The sequence below is a fragment of the Rhinopithecus roxellana genome, chromosome 17 (genome assembly GCF_007565055.1).
Source record: "Rhinopithecus roxellana isolate Shanxi Qingling chromosome 17, ASM756505v1, whole genome shotgun sequence".
Taxonomy (NCBI): Eukaryota; Metazoa; Chordata; class Mammalia; order Primates; family Cercopithecidae; genus Rhinopithecus; species Rhinopithecus roxellana.
The window spans coordinates 26,622,356-26,646,801 of NC_044565.1; the positions used below are offsets into that span (position 1 = coordinate 26,622,356).

Genomic DNA, 24,446 nt, shown 5'->3' on the forward strand with positions numbered 1-24,446 from the left:
TGTTGTACTGGTGCTGAATTTGCCCTTGAAGATAGTCTCCCAGCTGAGAGTCAGAAATGATGTATCTCAAGGCGTTTCCTCTGGATGCACACACTGAAAGCAGGGTTGAGCAGTGGCAGGACAGTAACCCTAGGTGGCTTTTCTGCAGCCCTGAGGCAAGTTTTTGTTGTTTCTGAGACAGGGCCTCACTCGGTTACCTAAGCTGGAGTGTGCAGTGGCGTGATCTCAGCTCACTGTAACCTCCACCTCCCTGGCTCGATATCCTCCCACCTCAGCCTCCCAAGTAGCTAGCACTGCAGGCACATGCCCAGCTAATTTTTCAAATTTTTTTTGTAGAGACAGGGTTTCACTATGTTGCCCAGACTAGTCTCGAATTCCTGGGCTCAAGCAATTCTCCCGCCTCAGTCTCCCAAAGTGCTAGGATTACAGGTGTGAGCAACTGTGCCCGCTGGCAAGTCTTGCTAATACTTCATTCCACTGGGTTACTTGCCTCTGTACACTTGAGCTGCAGAAAGACCATGATAGCACAGATGACAAGTGTGGCCACAATACCATTTACTTCTGGGGCAGATATACCAGTTTCACCATCTTCTTTATTGGATACAGAGCCATAAATTCTCTGATGCCCATGTGAGTCCTTTTAAATACATACACTCAGGTACATTCAGCAAAGGGCATCTTATGGGTGACATGGAGCAAAGTGCTGGGATGGCGATGCCTGGGTGGGGCAGAGAAGTGTGGCCAGGAAAGGCCCCCTGGGGGCTGGAGGTACAGGCACCACTTCAGAAACAAAAATAAAACCAAAAATTGCTTTCCACCCCTCTGCCTGTGCTTGGGGCTGGGGAAGCTACCCTCTCACGCTCAGGCCCATTATAGCCTAGCTGTGCAGGAAGGCAGGGCCTAAGGGCCAGTTATGGAGGTCGCCCACCAGTGGTGCCCACTAGAACCAAGCCTGCTGGCATCAGCCATGAGGCAAGCCTGGGTCACCTCAGGCCTCTGCCCTGGATACAAGACCCTTGCCAGGGCAGAGCTGAGGCTGGCAAGCCCAAGGCCAAGCCTTCCTTGGGCCATGCTGGCAGTGGCAGAGGAGGCTTAGTCTCATGGTGGGGAGCCTGCCTGATTGTCAGGGCAGCCTTGGGACTGGCTGAGGTCCCAAGGGGTTGGGGAGGGAGTCGTTGCCTTAGCTGGCCCTGGTATTCTGATCTTTACCCAATCCTAAACCTTATCCTCAGGCAAGGGCTGCAGATGAACACACTTGTCCAGGAATACATACATACACACAATACACAGCAATATATACAGAAATGCAGGCTGGGCACAAGGCTGGGTGAGAAAGCATGGCCACTGGGGTAGAGAGAAGGGCCAGGCCCCCAGGGGAAGGAAGTTACACTCATCAGGGACTGACAGGCTGGGACATGTCCCATGGGTTCGAGTTAACTTCTCTGGGCACTTGGGCCATACACCCACTCACTATCTCTCCTGTTTTTACCCCAAGTCCAACAGGAACTGGGACTTTGGCACCAATAGTCACTCTGGGAAGGCCTCCTTCAACTTAGCGCCTTAGAGGGATTGGGGCCCAGGTGACTCCCCACCTGTGGCCCCAAAGATTAGAGACCAGGACCAGGGTAATAGGCAGGACCCAAAGGCAAGGGATGGAGCCAAACCTTGGAGTAGCAGGCCTTGGGAAGGAGGCCTTTTTTTTTTTTTTTTTTTCCTCCCCCTTTTGAGGCAATTCCTGAGGGGCTGGCTCAGACTCGAGTGTCACAGGACCAAGAAAACAGGAGCTGCCTTGATCCTTAGGTGGTCTCTCCTGGCTGGGGAAAGGCCGTGGTGCTGGGCAGCCCACCCACTCTTTATTCCCGCAGGGATGCATGTAAGTGCATCTTCATTTCCTGTTGGTGCTGTGGGGAAGCAGCCTAAATAAAGCATGAAGTACTTAAGCCAAGTACACCAACCTCCCAGGTAGGCACTGGGGCCAGACTGGATGGCAGGGGGTGGTAGAAACACCAAGTGGCCACCCCCACTGGGCCTCTACACATACCTGGGTCCCCTGGAGCAGGGCTGCTTGCTCTCAGATATTCCTTTCTTGCATCTTACTGGGTATGAGATGTGGAGGGATCCCTTTGGGTGGGTAAAGATGGATGAAGTGCTTCTGGGGATAGCCAGGCCCTCTGTCCTTATTCCCATCCTCAGCCCTGGCTGTATGGTTGCCAAAGAAATCCATGCATAGAGCCTCCCAGCAAGCCAAAGCTCCCTACTCAGCAGCAGGGCTCATCCCCAAGGAAAGAACAAAAGAAGAGCATCAAGGGGCTGGTGGGGCAGGGGCTGCAAAGCTGCCAGTGCTCAGGCATGCATGAAGGCTGGGGGGCACAAGTCTGTCAGCCCGGGGGTGCGTGTGCAGTGGGATACTCTGACCTCTCATTCCTGCTGCAAAGGATTGGGCCTGCTCACACACATCCTTCACACACAGCCAGAACAGGGTGGAGGACTGAGGGGCTTTCCTGGAAACAGCCAAACCCATGGGAAGTGGACGTCCCCCAGGCAGAAGGGTATCTTGTTCACCCCTCTGCCTCCAGTGCTGGTGGTGCTCAGTACTGTTGCACAAATGAATGAATGAGTCAAACTGCAACTAGCATCTGGCCTTTCAGCACCACCTTTCTCCCCCCTAGCTCGCTGCCCATATGCCCCAAACTCCTTTCCCTGTGCTAATGCCAGGCATTCTAGTGTGTACCACCCAGAGAGAAGTTGCCCAGAGCCTTGTATTCAGGGATGGAAGGTCCCTGGGACAGAGAAAATCCCTCAGTTGGGCAGACTGAAGCCAAGCAGGGCATCCCTTTGTGCTTTGTCCAGGAGACAGGGAAGGCAGCACCTCTGGTTCTGGGGTCACAGGGAGCAGGAGCTGCAGGCTGCAGTTGGCAAGGCAGGACCAACAAATCCAAGGTAGCTAGGCCCTTAGTGGACCCCCACCTCCCTTCCAGGCCTCTGGAGGAGAGGAAAGAAAGCCATGCTGCTTTTTCCTGACCCCTGAGGACAGGGAGAAGCCAATGGAGCCAGCTGCTCTGGGGTAGGGGCAGGGGGTGCCACACACAGCCAAGGCTTCGTGCAGGACTGGGCAGGGAGTTGCCAGCATGACACCCTTGGTATTTTAGGTTTTCAAAGGGCAGGGACAGAACAAGCCACAGGAGGAAAAGTCAACAATGATAGCAAGATCCGGGACAGAGCTAGGGATGGCGCCATGGGAGCTGGGTGTGCTGCTGCGTCCGTGGGGTCCCAGCTCTGGAGGACTCTCTACAAGGTAACCGAGGGCTGGGTCTTCATGTCCAAGCCAGGTTGCGTTAGGGAGTTGGGTTCCTGGGAAGGACTGGGTAACGAGGGGACCCCATCCCCAGCCAGGACCAGCAGCCTAATGGCTAGGGCTGGGAGCTGATCCTATCTAGGAGAGAAAGAAACCCTAAGACAGATCTAGTTTAGATGTTTGAAAGAACTTTCCAAATGAAAGTTGGCAGGACCCCCGGCCTCTGAGCCACTATGGGAGTTCTGAGAGGAGGAACTGGGGAGACCTCAAGCCTTTGGAGCCTTGGTTCTGAGACCTGATCCTTTGGGGACTGCAAAGGCCAGTGAAAAGCCCCACTGGAATCCTGTGGCTTCTAAGCCAAGTGGCTCCAGCCCAGGTCCAGCACTTCCCCTAGGCAGAAGACCCCAATGCAGCCCTCAGCCCGTGGGGCCCGTGGAGACCGAGGAAGGGGGAGTGAGTCTGTTGAGGAAGCTCTTCCTCTTCCTTGGCCCCATGGGTCTGGCTCCCTGCCAAGGCTACATCTTCAAGCAAGCTAATTAGACAAGGAAGCAAAGCAAGCCACCCTCCTCCTGGCTTCCTCCACGGCCTCAGCACAGAGGGCGGCCCCGTGCCTCCCTCCCAGACAGCCTTGGTGACCCGAAGGCCATCAGGTTCCTGCCCAAGCACCTGGATTAGAAGGAAATTCTTTGAGGACAGGAAGTACTTCTCACTGTGACAGGGCTGCCTGGGGCTGGGACCTTGACCCTCTGGAGGGTCCCTCAGGAATGAATGTAGGTATAGAAACGTGCGCCTTTCAGCTTTGAATTTAGCTCTGGTATGCGGTAGGGTGTGGGGTTGGGAGGAGGGGTCTTGTCTTACAGCAATAAATAAGTTTCCTCTCCCTGGCAATCCCCCACCTTGGAAGGGTGGTCTCATCCTGGAGAGAAGTTCTGGGTGATTGTTTCCTTTCCAAACCCACCCCCACTACCCCACTGTACTGCTGCCCCCAGCTTTTGGCTGACCACGTGCCCAGGCCCCTAGGTCTGCCTGTGGTATCCCCAGAAAATGTGGATTCAGAGCCTAGGCAGGCTGTCTGAAGGGGTGCCCCCAGAAGGCTGGGGCAGGGTTGGGGAGAAGAGTCCTCCTTGCCAAGTCTGAGCTGCCCTGTGGAGACCCCGCTGGCCTGGGGCCCCAGAGGCTCCTGACCAGGAGGCTGGGCCTCAGGAAGGAGAGGCCGGCCAGAACAGCTGAGGAGCCACTGGGTGGTTATTGCAGATCCTCCAGGTGATGACACCAGGCGCTGGTGGTGACAGCTCCTCACTGGCTGTGCCAGAGGCTGCTCCAGCCGGGGTAGGGTCGGGGTCGGAGGGCAGCTTCTGTCCAAGCCCCTGTACTAGGGAAGCAGTGCCCTGGGTCAGGCCCGTTGCTCCGCTGCTCCAGGAAGAGGACAGGAGATTTGTCAGTCCCCCTCCAGAAGCCAGGGATAACACTCGACCTCCAAAGGTCTAGTCCAAACCAGGGTCCCTCTGAAGTCCAAAGAGAGTGCCCTGATATGGGGCTGGCAGGGGCCCTGCCGCCCCCTACCCGGGTTAGCAGCCGCCTTCCACCTTGATGTGCAGAATCTTAGAGAAGCCGGGCCTCCGTCGCAGGGCCTGCGGACCGAACCCTGGGTTAATTCTCCCTCCTGCCACACTCACCCAGGTCACCAGCCCCAGTCTAGGGATGCCACCTGGGGTCTTGGACAGCCTCAGAGCCGACCCCTCACCTGGAGTTTTGTCACCATGTCCTCAAACAGCTTTTGGGCCTCAGGGCTGCTGGGCTCTTTGAAATAATCCGCAATCCCAATCTGGACCACAATCGACTTGAGGTTCCGGCAGATGCCTGAGAAAAGATGGGCAAGGCAAGGGCGTGTTTGGCCTGGGCTGTGGAGCTGCCTCCTCTCCTCTCACTAATTAATGAAATCAGACAATCAGGTGCCAGCCACTGGGAACACGACAAAGGAGAGCAGACCCATGCCACCTGGGGGCTTGTGACCGGATGCGGGGAGAGGGAGGTGGGGCTGAGGGACAGGAGAGGCTGCAGTGGCCTCTGGGAGGGTGAGTGGGCAGCCGCCAGTTGTCCAAGGCCTCTAGGAACTTCCCTGACACAGGGGGCAGCTATACTATGGTCTGGGCATTTGGGGATGAATGACAAGGAACAGAGTGGCTGAGGTAAGGCTCATGGATCCAGGCTGAAGCACAAAGGAGGGGGAGGTGGGACAAACACTTGGAACAGACGGCTTAAGGAACTGGATATGGCGTGAAGTCGGGGGAGGTGGAGGAAGATCAGATGGCTGAGAAGGGCCTGGAGGTCATGATTCTGGAGGCTGAGCAGTTAGTTCTGGTGATAAAGTCCAGGGCGTCCCATGTGGCTGAAGGGGGAAGAAGGTCTTGGAAAGAGGGTCCTCAGTGCAGGTGTAGTGACTGAGAGTGGAGTGGGTGGTTTGAGAAAGGTGTGGAAGCCAAGGAGGTATGATCTGGAGTCCAGGGAGAGAGGAGTCTTCACCCTGAGAACTGTCCTGGGGTGGGGGGTGGGGGGAGCTTTCACATATCTCATTTAATCCTCTCACCCATACTAGAGAGTCACCTTAGAAGATGGGAATACAGGACTCAGAGAGGTATAGTAACTTGCCCAACATCACTCAGCTAATAAGTAGCAGAGCCAGACCTGGGACCTAGGTCAGTCAAGCTCCAGAACCAGTGCTCTTAACCTGTCCCCCTGCCTCTGCCCTTGGCTGGAGGCCCTGATCCATCTGCCCCAGTGATAGTTAGGCTACCTGCTGACAGAGCCCCGTGGCAGGTGATAGTCATACCCTGCCCCTCATTTCCCCATTGCTCACTGTTGAAGTGCAGCAGGGCCTTAGGGGTGACGGGAGTCGCTGTGAGCACTAGCATCTCCAATCCCTTCAGGCCTTCCCGGCAGACCTCTGCCGCCACCTCCTGGGTGATCTCTGACACATGGTCAAGCTCCAGGACCTGCAGCCGCATGCAGTTTCTCGCTAGGAAGAGGAAGAAGGGGGATCCTGCTGACAAACTCCCCAGGTCATCCCTGCAGCCAGCACCCTGGCCACCACTCTGCCACCCGCCACCACCCAGGCTGCAGCCCCAGGCCCCTGTGGGATTTCACGGGGCAGCACTGCACCCATGCCTGCTTCTTACTACCCACCACCCCAGTCCAAGGAAAGACTCACCAAGTGATGCCAGGCCCTGCACCCCACAGCCGGCACCCCCGACCCCCAGGGCCCGCAGGTGGGGCCAACAGCGACCAATCATCTGCAGGCAGCGGTTACTGAAGCGCGTGGGCTGCTGGCTGGAGAATGGGAAGGGGGAGCCGTCAGGGAAGTCTTTGGATGCCTGACACCCCAGCATGCTCCTCCTGTGGGACCCCTCCCTGATTCAGGCAAGCGTTCCTCCAACAACCCAGCTGGTCAAGTCAGAAAACCGGGATCATCCCTGACTCCTCTGCCCTCATCTCATCCACCAAGTCCTGCAGCTTCTGATTCCCAAGCACTCTGTTTTTTTTTTTTTTTTTTTTTTTTTTTTTGAGACAGGGCTCATTCTACCACCCAGGCTGGAGTGCAGTGGTGCAATTTCCGCTCACTGCAACCTCTGCCTCCTGAGTTCAAGCGATTCTCCTGCCTCAGCTTCCCAAGTAACTGGGACTACAGGCATGCACCACCATGCCTGGCTCATTTTCTTGTACTTTTAGTAGAGACGGGGTTTCACCATGTTGGCCAGGCTGGTCTCAAACTCCTGGCCTCAAGTGATCCACTGCCTCGGCCTCCCAAAGTGCTGGGATTACAGGTGTGAGTCACTGTGCCCGGCCTTAACTACTATTGAACCCACAGTTCAGACCACCATTGGCATTCTCTGGGTTAACACTAGTCTCCCTGCCATCTCATCCTCCACACTGTAGACAGGGAACCCCTCATTCCTACATCCACTCACTCCACCATTCAGCAAGTGGTTATCAAGTCAACAACAACTGAGCTAGTAGGCCCTGGGGTGCAGTGCTGACAACATAGACGCGGTCCCTGCCCTCAAAGAGTGGACAGTCTCTTTGGTGGCAGGAAAGTGGTGAGGGGCATAGAACATTACCAGTCTGATCTTAATCCCTTTCTTAAAATCTAAAATTCCCCCAACAGCTTCCAATACTTTCTAGATAAAATGTGAAAAACCTAAATTCCTTAGCAAGGCCCTTCCTGATTGCCCCAACTTTCCTTTCCATTCACACCAAACGCCATTTCCCTGAACACTTCATCCCTCAACATTTGCCCAGGCAACAGACATCTCTCTGGCATCTATTATGCACTTGGTACCAGGGATACAGAAATGGACATTCCTAGATTCTGCCTTGAGAACCACCCGCCTAGTGGAGGAGATCGAAATATCAAGAAATTATTGCAAAGTAGGGGTGGGTGTGGTGGCTCATGTCTGTAATCCCAGCACTTTGGGAGGCCGAGGCAGGCAGATCACCTGAGGCCAGGAGTTCGAGATCAGCCTGGCCAACATGGTGAAAGCCTGTCTTTACTACAAATAAAAAAATTAGCTGGGCGTGGTGGCCCATGCCTGTAGTCTCAGCTACTTGGGAGGCCGAAGCAGGAGAATGGTGTAAACCCGGGAGGCGGAGCTTGCAGTGAGCTGAGATCCGGCCACTGCACTCCAGCCTGGGTGACAGAGCGAGACTCCGTCTCACAAAAGAAAAGAAAAAAAAAAAAATTATTGCAAAGTAGATGACAGAGGGATCAGGGCAAAATGCAGTGGGGATTGAGGCAGGGGAGCAGTGACACGCTCTACCCAGGGTGTTACAGAAGGCACACTGGATGGCTGGGAGGAGCTGTCGCGTGGAGAGGAGCAAAAGAGCCTGGTGTGTTAGAGGAACTCCAAGCAGAGTGAGAAATGATTTCATAACCTGGATTCTCCAACGACCAGCTCTTTCATACACTGACCTCCCTGAACCACCTTTCATATATCAAACAAAGCTGGTGGTTTTTAGCTGGTGTTTACTGAACAATTACTGTGGACCCTGCAGGCTTTGTGTACCTGATCTCATTTGGGCCAGCAACAGCCCTAATAAGGTCCATAGTTCCTAATACCACCTTTACTTTGCAGTTTGAGAAACTAAGACATGATTGGGATTCCCAAGGTGGCACTGCCAGTAAGCCAGGACATGACCCCAGATCTGATTTTATTTATTTATTTATTTATTTATTTATTTATTTATTTATTTATTTTTGAGACAGAGTTTCACTCTTATTGCCCAGGCTGGAGTGCAATGGCACAATCTCGGCTCACCGCAACCTCCGCCTCCCGGGTTCAAGTGAGTCTCCTGCCTCAGCTCTTCGAGTAGCTGGGATTACAGGCATGCACCACCACGCTCGGCTAATTTTGTATTTTTAGTAGAGACAGGGTTTCTCCATGTTGGTCAGGCTGGTCTCGAACTCCAGACCTCAGGTGATGTGCCCAACCTGGCCTCTCAAAGTACTGGGATTACAGGTGTGAGTCACTGCGCCCGGCCAACCAGGTCTGATTTTATTATTTTTATTTTTTTATTTTTTTTTTTGAGACGGAGTCTCGCTCTGTCACCCAGGCTGGAGTGCAGTGGCCAGATCTCAGCTCACTGCAAGCTCCGCCTCCCGGGTTCCTGCCATTCTCCTGCCTCAGCCTCCCGAGTAGCTGGGACTACAGGCGCCGCCACCTCGCCCGGCTAGTTTTTTGTATTTTTAGTAGAGACGGGGTTTCACCGTGTTAGCCAGGATGGTTTCGATCTCCTGACCTCGTGATCCGCCCGTCTTGGCCTCCCAAAGTGCTGGGATTACAGGCTTGAGCCACCGTGCCCGGCCCCAGGTCTGATTTTAAAGCCCTGCTCCTAATGCCTCAATGGACAGATTAATGTGTGTTAATCTGTCCTGATAGCTTGTGGAATGGGCTCAGATCCGCTCAGTCCTCAGCCCCAGACCAGGCCCAACCGTGTTCCCCCTCCCATCCCCCAAACCTGCCAGGGCTCACCAGGGGTGAAGGGGTGCCACTTGGAGGGAGACGATCTCTCTGCAGCCTGCGCCCAGGGCCCAAATGACCTCATGGCCCACGGGGTCTGTGGCACTCCTGTGAAAAGATAAAGCTGCTGGTAATCCCAAGACTTGGGAGGTCAAGGCCGGGGTTGGGGATCACCTGAGCCCAGGAGTTCTAGACCAGCTTGGGCAATACGGCGAGACCCCGTCTCTATTTAAAAAAAAAGAGAGAGAGAGAGAAAATGAAAAGATACAAGACAAAGCTGGAGTTGCCCACTCTTGGTGGCCTCTGCTCTTGCCAAAGCTTCCTTCCCTTCAGCCATAGAGCTCTTGGATCCCTTTGCTTGAGAACCCTGGCGGAGGCTATGTAGCACCTAGGGATCCCGTAGGACCCTGGGCCTAGAGGGAACAGGCCATGCTTCTAGTCGGTTGACCCACCTGTAGGTGACAGCCTGCAGGGCACGGCAGTAGCAACTGGCCAGCCAGAGCGAGCGGTCGGTGAGGATGTTTGGACAGTGGGAGATGCGCAGGATCAGCAGGTTCCCCCCAGCTGCCTTCAGCAGGGACTCCAGCCCAGCTTCCAAGCAGCCCCTGGGGATGACCAAGAGGTCAGAGAGCTGGCCACCTCCTCCTCTGGGAAACATCCTTACTTAATTCCAGGTCTGTGGCCCAACAGCACCCAGCACCCACCCACTGCAGGCCTCACCGGGTGCTCCGGGCATACTCCTCCTTGCTCTCCTTCTTTCCCCGCTGCCGGGGCTTCAAGTTCTGCAGCGTCAGAGAGTGGGCCTGAGTGCACCACTGAGCCAGCATTGCCAGGAACTGTGGGGGAGGGGAAGAGTATTTGGAGATGAAGGGGTCTGCACTTGGTTGGCTGGAGGTGGGCCAGCCCCGGATAGGAGGCTGCATGAGAGCATTTCAGGGAAGCCAGGTTGGCGCTACAGTGTTGTAAGGGTTGCAAGGACCAGACCTTCAGGGGCCAGATTCTACCCACGGGGAAAGGTGGGTTCACAGCAGGGCACAGAAGGCAGGCAGGGGCAGGCACCTTGGAGCAGACTCGGGCATTCTCAAGCAGCACCCTTGTCCAGACTGCAGGGTGGCGGGCCACGAAGCGCCAGTCCCGGCAGACCTCAGCAGCATGCAGCAGTGTGCGCGTGTCCAGGTAGGTGAAGATGCAGAAGAGGGCAGCTCGCATCTTCAGGATCTCTGGGCTGATGACCTCATTGGAGCGTGAGGGGCTGCCCCTCTCTGCTCGCCGACCCCGTCCACTGCCTCCCTCAGGGCGGGCTGCAGAATACAAGGGTTTCAAAAGTGAGCGTGGAGGGTCAAGGCTGGTGTGGGGATGTGTGTGGGGAGCTGGGGCAGGGTAGGAGCTGCAGAGCAATGGGCATGCTGTGGTACCAGGGCCTAGGAAGGAAGGAAAAGGGGCATCTGCGTCCCTGTCCTTTGCGGTACCCCATCTCCAGTTTTACAAATTACAAAAAGGCATCCCTTGTGTAAACTTTCTTTTTAAGGTTATATATCATTCAAACTCACCCCCTACATGAGGCAATACATCAGATTTGGAGAGGGAAAGGGGTTGGAGGGTGCTGCAGTATAAATTGGGCCTCTGGAAACAGAAGGTGGGCATGGGGCTACCCAGAACATGGGGTGCAGCTACAACCCTGACCCTAGCCCTCTCACCTCCCAACCCACCCATATATGTTGGGGCCTTCTGTGAATATGGTGGGAGGCCTCTCCCCCACTGCACCAGGGGCTTCAGAGTTGGGAGGCAACAATCAACTGCTGTCCTATAAATGTTGATGAGCCCACCACGTGAATGGACCTCCCCGTCCCTTGGATGTGGCATCCTTGTGCATCAGACAATCTGAGCATACTTGTGCCACTGCAGCCCTGCCCTGTCACAAGAGTTCCTGCCCTAGGCTTGAAGAGCGCTATGTAGGAGGGGTGGGCAAGTCTGGGGAAAGGGGAGGGGGTGCAGGAGCCCAGGAGATTCACTGCCTCAGACCTGTGTCCCCCTGCCAACCCTTCCGGGACCTACCTGAGAGCCGGCAGCTGCTCAATGGCCCAGCCATAGCAGGCCCGGGACGGGGCGCATCCAACGGGCCCTCAGCCTCTGACTCAGTGGTTCGGGAGCCAACGTCAGAGACATCACCCTCTTCCCCCTCAGTGCTGTGTCGGCGGGGTCTGCGCTGCCAGTTCTGGATGGCCTGGCGCCGCAGGCCTGAGCTGCGAGGGGGCTGGGACCGCTCTGAGCCCCCATTGGCAGCCTGGGCCCGTGTGCCCAAGCCCCCAGGGCCACTGTCCTCAGGGGCCCCCTCCTCCGGCCTGGGCAGCTCCAGACTGTCACTGTCATAGCAGCCTGAGCTCTGGGATGCGGCTGGCACACGGCTGGAGGCCCTGGGGCAGGGTGGATCACACAGTAAGGGGTGAGAGGCACCAGGCCTGCCCAAACTCCCCACCCTGCCCCTACCATCGGCTGAGGGCAACCCACCCGTGCTGCTTTCCAAAAGCCCCCTCTGGGTGTGGAAAGGCAGACACACGTGACCCAGGGGGGTAGGGACAGGAGGATGACACAAGCCCCAGACAGGTCAGCGGATCTTTCCAGGGCGAGGGTGGGCTGCATGGGGTGTGCTGGGCCCAAGGCTTACCCTGTGCTGGGAGAGGAGCCATGCCGTGACACTGCATATGTGCTAGGCACGGCCGGGCCCGCGTGGTGTTCTCGCTGTGGGCCCCCAGAGCAGGAGGTAAAGGAGAGGGGCGGAGGAGGCAAGAGGATGAGCAGGAATAGCAGGGGAAACAGGGAAAAAGATGGAGAGGAAATGGGGGAGAGGAGAGAGAAGGGAAAACAGTTGGGAAAGATGGACAAATGGACAGACAGACAGCACAGAGAGGCAGGCTCACCAGCCCCTCCCCACACCCACCCAACACCCCGGACCCCAGCTTGTGGCTCCTGGACTCTCATTTGCAGGGATGGGCAGAGATAGCCCCTGAGGGCTGGAGTCACTGAATCATATCTCACTACAGCCTCGGGGACTGGCACTGGCACTCCTGCCCAATCAGAGGGTCTCCCCATTCCTGGCATCTGCTCATGGGGGAAAAGCCAAAGAAGGGGCGAATGGGGCATCATGGGGAGATATCCAGCCACGTGAAAGGTGAGGTTGTGGGGGACCAGGTGTGCAGGTAGAGGAGAGAAAGCAGGTGGGCACTCACCATTCTGCCTGGGCCCCGGGCATTGGGGCCAGCACCACCGCCCCCACCTCCACGGCCCAGGCTGGCACTGGGCGTGCTGCCACAGCTGCTGCTGATGACCTGCAGCTGTCGCTCGGCACGGTCAGCCCGCTCAAGGAGCTCCTCAATGAACTGCTGCAGCCGCAGCTTGGCGCTGGCCTCCCGCGCCGCTGTCTCCTTCAGGAACTGGTCGATCTGCACCACCTCCCTGGGCCCAGAGCAGTCTCTTACCCCAGAGCCTCAGCCTGCCTGCCCACCCACCCTCTGGAGGAGAGCCTGGCCAGTGCGGGGAGACACCGGCACAGCTGCCTGCAGTGTCTGCTAACAGTCACATGGGTTCCTGCAGAACAGGCCTAGCCCCACACGATGATACATACAGAAATGCATGCATGCACTCCAAGCCACACACTCACACCCCACCCACCCGGCCCCAGACCCTGCTCTCCACAGAAATACTACACACCCTGCTCTCCACAGAAATACTCAGGCATACTCAGTCCCACACAACCACTCGAGGCACACATACATCCCCACACACGTACCCCATGTACATTCATATGCCATAACCAGACACATCTCTCTCATACAGAAACACAGACATGTTCAGTCACATGTGCATGGCCTTCAATACCCAGCATCCCAACACAGAACACTCCTAGGCACATACTTAGAGCCACCAGCCATGTCACATATCCCCACACAGAGGCCCATTACACAGCCCCAGGCACAGCCCCACACATTCATGTTCGTGTACTCACATCATTTTCCAGCTCGGACATGTGCTCACGTGTGAGACACGCAAAGAACCATGGAGGCACAGTACCACCGACACAGTCAAACATACTTTCAGGAACCTTCAAAAATACACACTAAGTCACATCACCCCATAGAGGAATACACTCAAATGCGGAAGCATACTGATAGTTTGCACCAACTTCTAGGAGCTGCATGAACACATGGCACACTTAGAATCAGCGTGTACTTACTCCCAAATGCATTCCCGGTTGTTTGTGCATCCATTCAATGTTTATTGAGCACCCTCTAGGTGCCAGGCACTGTTCTAGGTATTGGGGAAATAGCAGTGAACAACTCCTGCCTTTATGGAGTTTATGTCACAATGGGGACACATAAATAACATCTATATACAAATGCTCCTTGGCTTACAATGGGGATACATCCCCGTCAGCCCATTGTAAGTTGAAAATATCATCAGTCAAAAATGCATTCAATGCACTTACCCTACTGAACATCAGTGCTTAGCCTGGCTTGCCTTAAATGTGCTCAGAGCACTTATATTAGCCTACAGTTGGACAAAATCACTGAACACAAAGTCTATTTTATTAAAAAAAAGTGTTGATCTCATGTAATTTATTGAATACTGTACTAAAGAAACAGTATGGTTGTACATACTGTTTTTCATTTTCACACAGTACAGTTTCTATGGACTGCATGATGCTTTTGTAGCATCGGAAAATCTAAAAATTGTATCAAACCATCGTAAGTCAGGGGTCATCTGTAGTTCATAATCCTACATTTAAAGACCAGAGAAATGAAGAAGATTGAGACAGCTAGAAGGAAATCCCAAGAGTGTCCTGGAAGCCAAGTGAAGAAGGCATGTCAGGGATCAGCTATGTCAAATGCCACCAATGGGCCAAGTAAGACCATGGCTAGGCCTTAGCAACAGAAAGGTCACTGGTGACATGGGGACCCTGGCAGAGGTGGAAACCCGATCAGCCTGGGTTCAAGAGAGAAAGTGAGGAAAGAAATTGGAGACAAGAAGTATAAACAAATACAAGGAGTTTTCTGTAAGGAGGAGAGAAAAGGAGCAGTAGCTTAAGGGGAAGAGGGTTATGGCAGATGAGAGAAATAACATGTCTGGATGCTTTTAGAAATATGCAGAAACAGGCTGGGTGTGGTGGCTCACGCCTGTAATCCCAGCACTTTGGGAGGCCGAGGAGGGCTGATCACGAGGTCAGGAGATGGAGACCATCCTGACTAAAACGGTGAAACCCCGTCTCTCCTAAAAAAAAAAAAAATATATATATATATATATAAAAATATATATATATAAATAAATAAATATATATATACACACATACACACACACACACAAAATTGCCAGGGGTGGTGGCGGGCGCCTGTAGTCCCAGCTACTCAGGAGGCTGAGGCAGAATGGCGTGAACCCAGGAGGCGGAGGTTGCAGTGAGGCGAGATCACGCCACTGCACTCCAGCCCCGGGAACAGAGCAAGACTGTCTCAAAAAAAAAAAAAAAAAGAAAAAGAAAAAAAGAAAAAAAAAGAAATATGCAGAAACAGAAAATCTGATGATGGGAGAGGGGAGAGTTGAGCTGTGTCTTTGGGTAGGCAAAAGAGAAGAGGATCTGGTGCCAAAATGCAGGAGTTGGCTTGTCTAGGACAGAGAAGAAAGGCAGTCTTCACAGAGGCACAGGGTCACACTGCCATGTCCTCACAGTACCAAACACACATCATCATGACACTCTTGGCCCCACATGCATGCTCCTGGCCACAGATCCTCTATTACAAAGCCATGGTCACATACAGACACACTCAGGCACACCCACGGTGGTGGTGGCGGCGACACAGTGACCGGCACAGGCACAGGGCCTGTGGGTCCACCCACAGGGCCCCGAGGGTCCACTCACTGCTGCTTGCGGCTCAGCTCCTGTTCCTTGTGCACCAGGTCCTGCTTGAGTGAGGCCAGAAGCTCTACGCTCACGTCCACCTGGCGGGAGAGCTCAGACGCGCGTTCCTCCAGCTCCTCCTTCTCGCGCCCAAGCCTCGCACTCTCCTGCCGTGCAGTCTCCAGCTCCGCCGCCTTGCGCTCCAGCTCGGCCTGCAGCCGGCCCACCTGGCCCGCGATCTTCTGCTCCACCTCCTCGCTCAGGCGCTCCAGCCGCCGGTCCACCTCCAGCTTCTCCAGCGCGCGGATCTTGAGGCGCGCCAGGCCCTCTTCGTAGGCCACATCGGCAGGTGAGGGGGACGCGGGCGAAGCGGAGGCAGGCCCGGGGCAAGGTCCGGGGCCAGGCCCAGGCGGCGGCGTCGAGCACGCCGAGGACGCCACGGACTTGCGGGCGAACAGCTCCCCCAGCGGGATCTCGATCTCGCGCAGCGCATAGCGCGCGGCGGCGGCGGGCACGAGGCCCGGTTCGGCCAACTCCTCACAGGGCAGGCTAGCGGGCACCAGGTCGCTGGGGAAGTGTGCGAGGGGCGCGTGGTGGTGGTGGTGGTGCAGCAGGTGCGGCGCCGCGGGCGACGGCCCAGCCGCCTGCTCCTTGCCCTGGAAGGACGTGCTCTCGAAGACCTCGCGCCGGGCGCCGGGCACGGCCAGCAGGGCGGCGGGCTCGGGCGCCAGCGGGAAGCCCGAGGCGGCCGCGGCGGCGGCCGCGGCCGCGGCGGCGCCGTCGCAAATGCTGTTGGTCTTGGAGAGGATGTAGAGCGTCTCGTAGGTGTGGCTGTACTCCAGGTGCGCGCGCAGCGACGACAGGCTCCGGAAGCGCTTGTGCTCCCCGCAGCGGGGGCAGCGGTACGGCAGGTCCAGCGAGGCCATGGCCCCGCCGCCCCCGCGGCACGCGGGCTCCACCGCGGCCGCCCCGCCGGTCAGCCAGGCGCGCTCATGGGGGACCACGGGCCAGGTCCCCTGCGGGGTCAGTAAGGCTCAGGGCGCCCGCGGCGAGGAGGCTGGAAGAGACGCGATGAGTCTTAGGAAGAGGGTATCACTGCTCCCACCCCGGCTCTCAGTCCCGGGCCCTCATCCCCCAGCCATGAGGAAACAGCATCGAGGGGCAAGGTGCGACCTCCCAGAGGAGGCTGGCTTGCTCTGGCACCTGTGCGAGGGCCTGTATATGTGCAAGAAAGAGAGAGCGAGAGAATGAGATAATCTGTTTTTAAAGGGGCTGGCTCGTAATTACTTTTATTTATAATGGTTCCAACCTGGAAACGACCCAAGTGCCCATCAATGGTAGAACGGTTAAACTGTAGCATATTAATGATGGAATCTACCCAGCAATAAGAAAAGAAACTATTGGTACACACAGTGACATGGATGAGTCCATCCAATATTATGTTGCATGAAAGAAGCCAGACCAAAGAGTGCATGCTGTAGAATGCCAGAGATGGAGTTCAAGAACAGACACAACTGATGATGAAGTCAGCATAGAGGTCCCTAGCTGGGGGCTACATGGACTGGGAAGGGGCAAGAGGCAGCTTTATGTGATGCGGAGAATGTTCTATATCTGCTCTGGGTGGTGGTTATACAGTTGTGTACATATTTAAATAATCATCAAGCTGTATACTTAAGATGAGTGTAAAAATCCTTGGAAAGAAGATGCTTATTTTCAGTTTTTGCAGACTGCACCCCCACACAGGCTGGAACTATTGGTACCATGTTGCAGTAACCAAAACATCACTCTACCTAATGACATCGCTTGTGTCACTGTTTTGTCCCGACTTCTGCACCACATCCTCCTATCCCTATTACTCCAAGCCCTTAAGTCTTTTTCTCAGACCTAGAAAAGGTGAAGTAGGCTTCCAGTAAGTGTCCCTGCCCCACCTTTACCCCAAGGGCTTTATTATCCATCCTCCCCACATCCCTTTTGGCACAAGGTCCCTCCATCCCCCCACCAATTCTGGCATTCCAACCCTCCTCACCGTCAACTCCTGCTGCCCCTCCAGATCTGGCTTCCTGTCACCCTTCTCCTACCTTGTGGGGTCTCCATCCCATTCCTCACTGCCATCCTCTTCCTAACTGTCTGCAATCGGGCTTCCACTGCCCTGTGATCAAGGTCACAGACCACCTGCTGATCAGTTAAGCCAGTTGTCATCAAGGGTCTTCACCTACTTGGTCCCATGGCTGATACTGTTGACCCCTCCATCTTCACAGGCTGCCATGAGCTTTCCTGTCTGGATTTTCCCATGGGTTCTGCAACTTCCTGTTCTTGCTGCCTTCCTAAACGTCCTCATTCCCTGAGGTCTGCCTCTGGAGCCCTCCGTCTCTATCCTCCCCCCAGGAAGGCAGTCGGCTTCTCTCCCACAGGTTTACTCGCACCTGTAAGCTCTACTTCTCCATCCTGACCTGCCACACAGTTCTGTTGCCTTCTGGCATTTCCACAGGATGTATGGGTGGATGTCTGTTCCCTTTGCCAGCCCAGCATCCAGTCCTCCTCCTGGTAACAGCACCCTGCTTTGACCATAGGGAACCATCCTTCCCCACTTTCTCAGTCCACATGGTCTTGGGGATGTGACATAGACCTGGCAAATCCCCAGTCCTGGGGTAAACATAGAGCACCAAAGTTGAGCCAGTGAGCCCCAGGACTGTTCTAGAATGACTGAGGGAAAGCATTGTCTTTGGGATCAGGTTTCTAAGCTGATGGAGAAGGCCGGAGCTGCTGGGGCCATCCTTTCTCCTTTTGGGAGGAGACACCTAGGAATGAAGCCAACCCAAAGAAGCAAAACTTAGATGGAGAAAGACATTCCTCACAGACACTGTTTGAGAGCCTGGCCTGTTCAGTTACACAAACTAATCAATTCTGCACCACCACCCCCTTTTTTATGAGATGGAGTCTCACTCTTTCACCTGGGCTGGAATGCAGTCGTGCAGTCTCAGCTCACTACAACCTCCCCCTCTGAAGTTCAAGCGATTCTCCTGCCTCAGGAGTCCCAAGTAGCTGGGACTGCAGGCATGTGCCACCACGCCCAGCTAATTGTTGTATTTTTAGTAGAGACAGGATTTCACCATGGTGGCCAGGCTAGTCTCGAACTCCTGGCCTCAAGTGATCCACCTGCCTCAGCCTTCGAAAGTGTTGGGATTACAGGTGTGAGCCACTGCACCCAGCCCCTATTTCCCTTTTTTGCTTAAGCTAGTTACAGCTGAGTCTGTCTGTGTTACTTGCACCCAGAAAACATCCTAACCAGGAAATTAGAATCAGAGATGGAAAATTTTCATAGACCCACAAAAGAAATTAGCTGAACTAAGGAGGGGGGCATAAGCTGGCACTACTTCCCCCATTCCCCACTCACAGGTTGGTGAACAGAGCAGCAGCAAAGCAGATGATGAAACTGTCTCCCACCAACCCTGGAGCTCAGGCCATGTACCTAGCATGGCTGGAACATTAGGGGATTTGGAGAAAAATGTCAGGATGTTGGGAGTGTCTTTCCAATGGCCTCAGTAAGGTCCAACAAGCAAGAGATACACTCTGGCTGAAAGGAGCCCATCGGAAAGCAGAAAGGAAGAAAATTTGGGCTTGCCCAGAGAGGCCCTTTCTGCTTGCGGCCAGTAATTCAATATGGCTGAGAGTCAGATAATTAAGAGCCAGTTCTTTGCTTCAAGCTAAAGGCAGCTCAAGCGAGGACAAAGAGGCTGGGAACTAAGAGGGAGACAAGCCTGGGGCCTGACAGGCACTCAACTCCTGGGGCCCTGCTGAACCTCTCCTGCTGTGCCCCCCCCGCCCAGCTGGACAGAAGCTTCCATTATAAGCAGCCTTCCATTGGGATGAAGTTTGAGTGAGAAGAGGCAGATAACCTTCTGCCTCCCACCCCAGACTAGGAGTTTGCATTGCCCCGTGGCAGAGGCCCAGCTAGAGGCTGCAGAACCAAGGGCTCCTGGGATGGGCAGAACACTGGGGCCTGTTGCTAAGAGATATCCCTACCCTCCTTCTACACCACCACCAGGGACTTCATTCAAGAATCATAACTTTCTTTAACTTTCTTTTTTTTCTTTTTTTCTTTTTTCTTTTTTTTTTTGAGACAGAGTCTCGCTCTGTCACCCAGGCTGGAGTGCAGTGGTATGATCTTGGCTCACTGCAACCTCCGCCTCCTGGGTTCATGCCATTCTCCTACCTCAGCCTCCTGAGTAGCTGGGACTATAGGTGCCCAAAACCACGCCCAGCTAATTTTTTTGTATTTTTAGTAGAGATGGGGTTTCATTGTGCTAGCCAGGATGGCCTTGATCTCCTGACCTCATGGTCTGCCCACCTCAGCCTCCCAAAGTGCTGGGATTACAGGCGTGAGCCACTGCGCCCAGCTAAGAATCATAACTTTCATAGAGGTCTCTCGCTTTGGCTAATAGCTCTGGGGATAACCAAATGCAAACTGACTGAAAAGCCTCCCAGGGATTAAGGGAATTGTATTGCCAGAAAGCCCCCACAAACCAAAGGATTGCTCAGCCCCTATGGTTGCCCTGAACCTCCCCAAACCTGCATCCCTCAGTGCTCCTCCCACAGAGACAGCGAAATCAGAGCAGTGAGGTTGGTGCACCAGGGAACCTCTTCCTCACCATTCAGTCAAGCATGTGGACCACAGACCAGGTTTTTTCCTCACCCCCCTCTTCAACTAGGAGGGTTTTTCTTCTTTCAGCTATACAATTTTCTCTCCATCATTGTAGTTGGGCCTCAAATGGAAAGACCATGAGCTTAGTACCTAACCAAACAGCCCCTTGCCATTGCCAAGATGTTGAATGGGGGATAGATATGGTAACTGGGTGAAAACTTGGAATGTCTCCTCCCAGAAGTGGGATAACTATACTTTAAGTTTGATGAGGGATAGTTGCATTATGATAAACATGAAAATGTTTTTTGAAATTACACAGTAAAGGGGGACTATGTTGATCTTGGACATCTAAGAAGTGAAATACAGTGCACTTTTATTGTTTTTACTGCCTGGCTCTAATCCCTCTTTATTGTGAATTGATCCCCAATTTTTCCTTTGAGAACCATTCCCTGCACTTTGAATAGATTTGGGTAGGGCTGACCACATCCATTGGCTCCCAGGGAACACACATGACCTCAGTCTGTTCCATTAGAATCACAGTGGTCCGGTCAGTAATGGACTCATTTCTCAACCTGGGCCGATACAGGCACTTCAGGAGCTGTGCTCAGTTGGTAGGATGTGAGCCTGGAGCATCTTGTGGCCATTTTTGTCCTCTCTTTGAGACAAAAGAAGTAAAGGACCCCTGATGATATCTGAACATCCACATCCAGATGTGCCTGAAGCTCTAACCCAGGACTTGACCATTGAGAAGGGCTGCAAATGTTTTTGTAGCTTTAATCATTTGCGTCAGTTGCCAGTCTCTAGTAATGAGACTCCAGACTAATACAATGGCCCACAGTTTCAAAAGCAAATCCCAGACTTCTCCTCACTTACTACCAGCACCCCTGTTTCCTTTGGTGTCACTGTCCTCCCAGCCATGCCACTGACCATCTTGATTTTTCTCTCTGCTAACCATCAAGACCTACTGGTTTTTCCTTCCAAGTGCTTTCAACCCAACTGTTCTTTTCTCATGCTTTGTACTCTTCTAGGCCACAACCTCATCACATTAGACTGCTGGCTCAGCCTTCAGTCCTGCAGCTCTATTCCATCTGTAAAGGCATCGGATTCCTCTGCTCAGACTCCTTCAAGGGGACCCCCATCCACTACCAACTGCAGCCAAACTCCTCAGCTTCACGATCTGGCCTCTGTGCTCTTACCAATTTGAAACTGAAAAGTGGCCTGGCTGTTTCACTTCCATGTCCTTAATTGTGATGGCTAGACATTTTTTCACACATACACCGGCCACTTCTATCTCTTTGGTAACTTGCCTGTGCACTACTTCACTCATTTTCATACTTAACATTCATCTTTTCTTATCGATTTACAAAAGCTTTTAATATTATTGATCCTTTGTCATTTAATACTGCAAATATTTTTCTCAAGTGTGTTGATTGGCTTTTACTTTTGTTTATGGTCTTTATTGATATACTAAAGTTTTGAATTATGCCGCAGTAAAATCGGATTTTGTTTTTATGCTTAGGAAATCTCTCCCTACCCAAAGATTATAAACAGTTACATATGTTTTCTTTCGATACTTGTGATTTCCTTTTTTAAAATTCCAGAATATTTTTTAGAATTAAAGATTTTAAACAAATAACCATAATACCATAAACTAACAATGACTTGGTAGTATATAAATACTTTAGGCTGTATGATTTCCTTTTGGACTTTTTTTTTTTTTTTTAAGAGACAGGGTTGGGAGGGGGGAGGGATAGCATTAGGAGATATACCTAATGTAAATAACGAGTTAATGGGTGCACCACACCAACATGTCACATGTATACATATATAACAAGCCTGCATGTTGTACACATGTACCCTAGAACTTAAAGTATAATAATAATAAAAAAAGAAAAAAGAAAAAAAAAGGAGACAGCGTCTCACTTTGTTGTCCAGGCCGGTCAGAAAGTGCTAGGCTCAAATGATCCACTCACCTCAACTTCCCAAACTGCTGGGATTATAGGCCTGAACCACTGCATCTGACTTACATTTGGATTGCTTTTTTTTTTTTAGACAGAGTTTTGCTCTGTTGCCCAGGTTGGAGTGCAGTGGTGTGGTGATCTTGGCTCACTGCAACCTCTGCCTCCTGGGTTCAAGTGATTCTTGTGCCTCAGCCTCCCAAGTAGCTGGGATCACAAGCACCCACCACCATACCCGGCTAATTTTTGTATTTTTAGTAGAGACAGCATTTCACCATGTTGGCCAGGCTGGTCTTGAACTCTTGACCTCAGGTGATCTGCCCACCTCAACCTGCCAAAGTGCTGGGATTACAAGTGTGAGCCACCACACCCGGTCCATTTGTATTTTATAACCCAGCTAGAAATTTTTGGTGTGCATGGTGTGACAGGAATTTTTAAAAACCAACTTTCCATTATAGACATTTTCATACATGTTCAAAAATAGACTATTATGATGAACTCCTAGGTACCCATCATCCAGCTTCAAGAATTCTCAACTCTTGGCCAATTATTTTTCATCTGCACACTACTTCCCTGCTTCACACTTGCCCTGCCCCCACTATTGGATAATTTTGAGCAAATCCTAAATATCATATTATTTCATCCATAAATACCTTAGTATATATGAGACAAGACTTAACTTTCTTTTTTTCTTTTTGGACAGAGTTTCACTCTGTCTCCCAGGTTAGAGTGAAGTGGTGTGATCTCAGCTCACTACAACCTCTGCCCCCTGGGTTCAAGTGAATTCTCCTGCCTCAGCCGCCCGAGTAACTGGGATTACAGGTGTGTGCCACCAGGCCCAGCTAATTTTTGTGTTTTTAGTAGAGAGGGGGTTTTACCATGTTGACCAGGTTGGTCTTGAACTCCTGATCCACCTACCTCAGCCTCCCAAAGTGCTAGGATTACAGGCGTGAGCCACCACACCTGGCCAAGACTTAACTTTCTTTTTTTAAAAAAATGATATGTAGTAGGCTGGGTGCGGTGGCTCACGTCTGTAATCCCAGCCCTTTGGGAGGCCGAGGTGGGTGGATCACCTGAGGTCAGGAGTTTGAGACTAGCCTGGCCAACAGGGTGAAACCCCGTCTCTACTAAAAATACAAAAATTAGACAGGCGTCACGGCAGGTGACTGTAATCCCAGCTACTCAGGATGCTGAGGCAGGATAATCGCTTGAACTCAGGAGGTGAAGGCTGCAGTAAGCCATTGCATCACTGCACGCCAGTCTGGGCAACAACAGCAAAACTCCGTCTCAAAAGAAGAAAAAAAAAATGGTGTGTAATAATTGTTCCAACATCACCATCCTTTAGGTATATTAAAACCCAAAATGTAGCCTTGAGAAGTAAATCCAAAAGATGGTTCTTTGAAAAGACCAGCAAAATAATTAGGTCTCTGGCAAATCTATTGAGAGAGAGAGAGAGAGAGAGAGAGAGAGAGAGAGAGAGAGAGAGAGAGAGAGCGAGAGAGAAACAGAGAGAGAGAGAATGCATTTATATATAACACATGGGGAAAAAGAAGAGCGATAACTGCTGGCACAGAGAGGATTTTCTTAAATTACTACCAGGTACAACTCTTGGCCCAAATCTTTGAAAATCTGGGTGAACTGAATGCTTTTCTAGGAAAATATATATTATCAAAGTTGACTCAAGAAGCAATAGAAAACTTGAATAGACTAATAACTATAGACAAAACTGAAGAAGTTGGCAAAGTGACCAGAGATATTCTAGAGTTCACATACGTACAGAACTGTTCAAGAACAAGGATATTCTATAATGTATGGTGAGCCTGGTGTCAGGGCATCTGTGTGTATCTGTTCATCCTAACTAAGTGCTGGTCCTTCCTGTGGGGGGCATCTTTCAGGGCCCCAGAAGTAGCTAGCCTTCTCCCCACCCTGCTGTCTCTCACCATATACTTTTGAAGTGCCCCTTTTTGCCTCACAGCATCCTGCTAGCCAGGCTGCCAGAGAGCAGGGGAAGGCGAAAGTCTGGGGGTGTCAGCCTGTGGATGGATTGTAAGGTGGAGGAGGAGAGGGACTTCTGGGGTACAGGTGCCTCTTCACCCCAGGCCAGCCCTCCTCACAGTTGCCCTCCATCTGCTGGAGCTGAGGAATGACTACAAATCTTAGGAAAATTTTTGTCTAGATTTATGCACCTCCTAAGCATGCACCTGAAGCTTTGCTTGAATGCAGGCGAAAGGGCAATAAAGTCAGGGGGAGGCGGGACAGAGGAAAAAGGAAAACAGAAGTGTTCAAATTTTATCACAAGTCTGTACTATGAGCACCAGGACAGAACAGTTGGAGATTTTCCTTTGCATTCTAGTCTCCCCAAATCAGCAACCTCTGCAGTCCTAAGACTTGCTTCCTTTTTTGGCCTGACCATGCCTCCAGACCTGTGATGCTTCTCGTATCTGAAATGCCTATCTCAAGCCTACTTTCTTTTTTTTTTTTTTTTTTTGAGACGGAGTCTTGCTCTGTCGCCTGGGCTGGAGTGCAGTGGCCGGATCTCAGCTCACTGCAAGCTCTGCCTCCCGGGTTCATGCTATTCTCCTGCCTCAGCCTCCGGCGTAGCTGGGACTACAGGCGCCCGCCACCTCGCCCGGCTAGTTTTTTTGTATTT

At 52.8% G+C, this 24,446-nt stretch overlaps 1 protein-coding gene across 1 annotated transcript; it reads right to left on the minus strand.

Moving 5' to 3' along the window:
- Positions 1-574: 574 nt before the first annotated feature.
- Positions 575-16,172, minus strand: FBXO41 (F-box protein 41). Its single transcript, XM_030921224.1, has 12 exons — positions 15,218-16,172; positions 12,537-12,762; positions 11,975-12,048; positions 11,365-11,723; positions 10,369-10,610; positions 10,030-10,145; positions 9,762-9,914; positions 9,322-9,417; positions 6,504-6,622; positions 6,153-6,311; positions 5,040-5,155; positions 575-4,926 (listed from the first exon to the last, which is right to left on the minus strand). Exons 1-12 carry the CDS (start codon positions 16,120-16,122, stop codon positions 4,864-4,866), a joined length of 2,628 nt encoding a protein of 875 aa, XP_030777084.1. The 5' UTR covers positions 16,123-16,172; the 3' UTR covers positions 575-4,863.
- Positions 16,173-24,446: the final 8,274 nt, after the last annotated feature.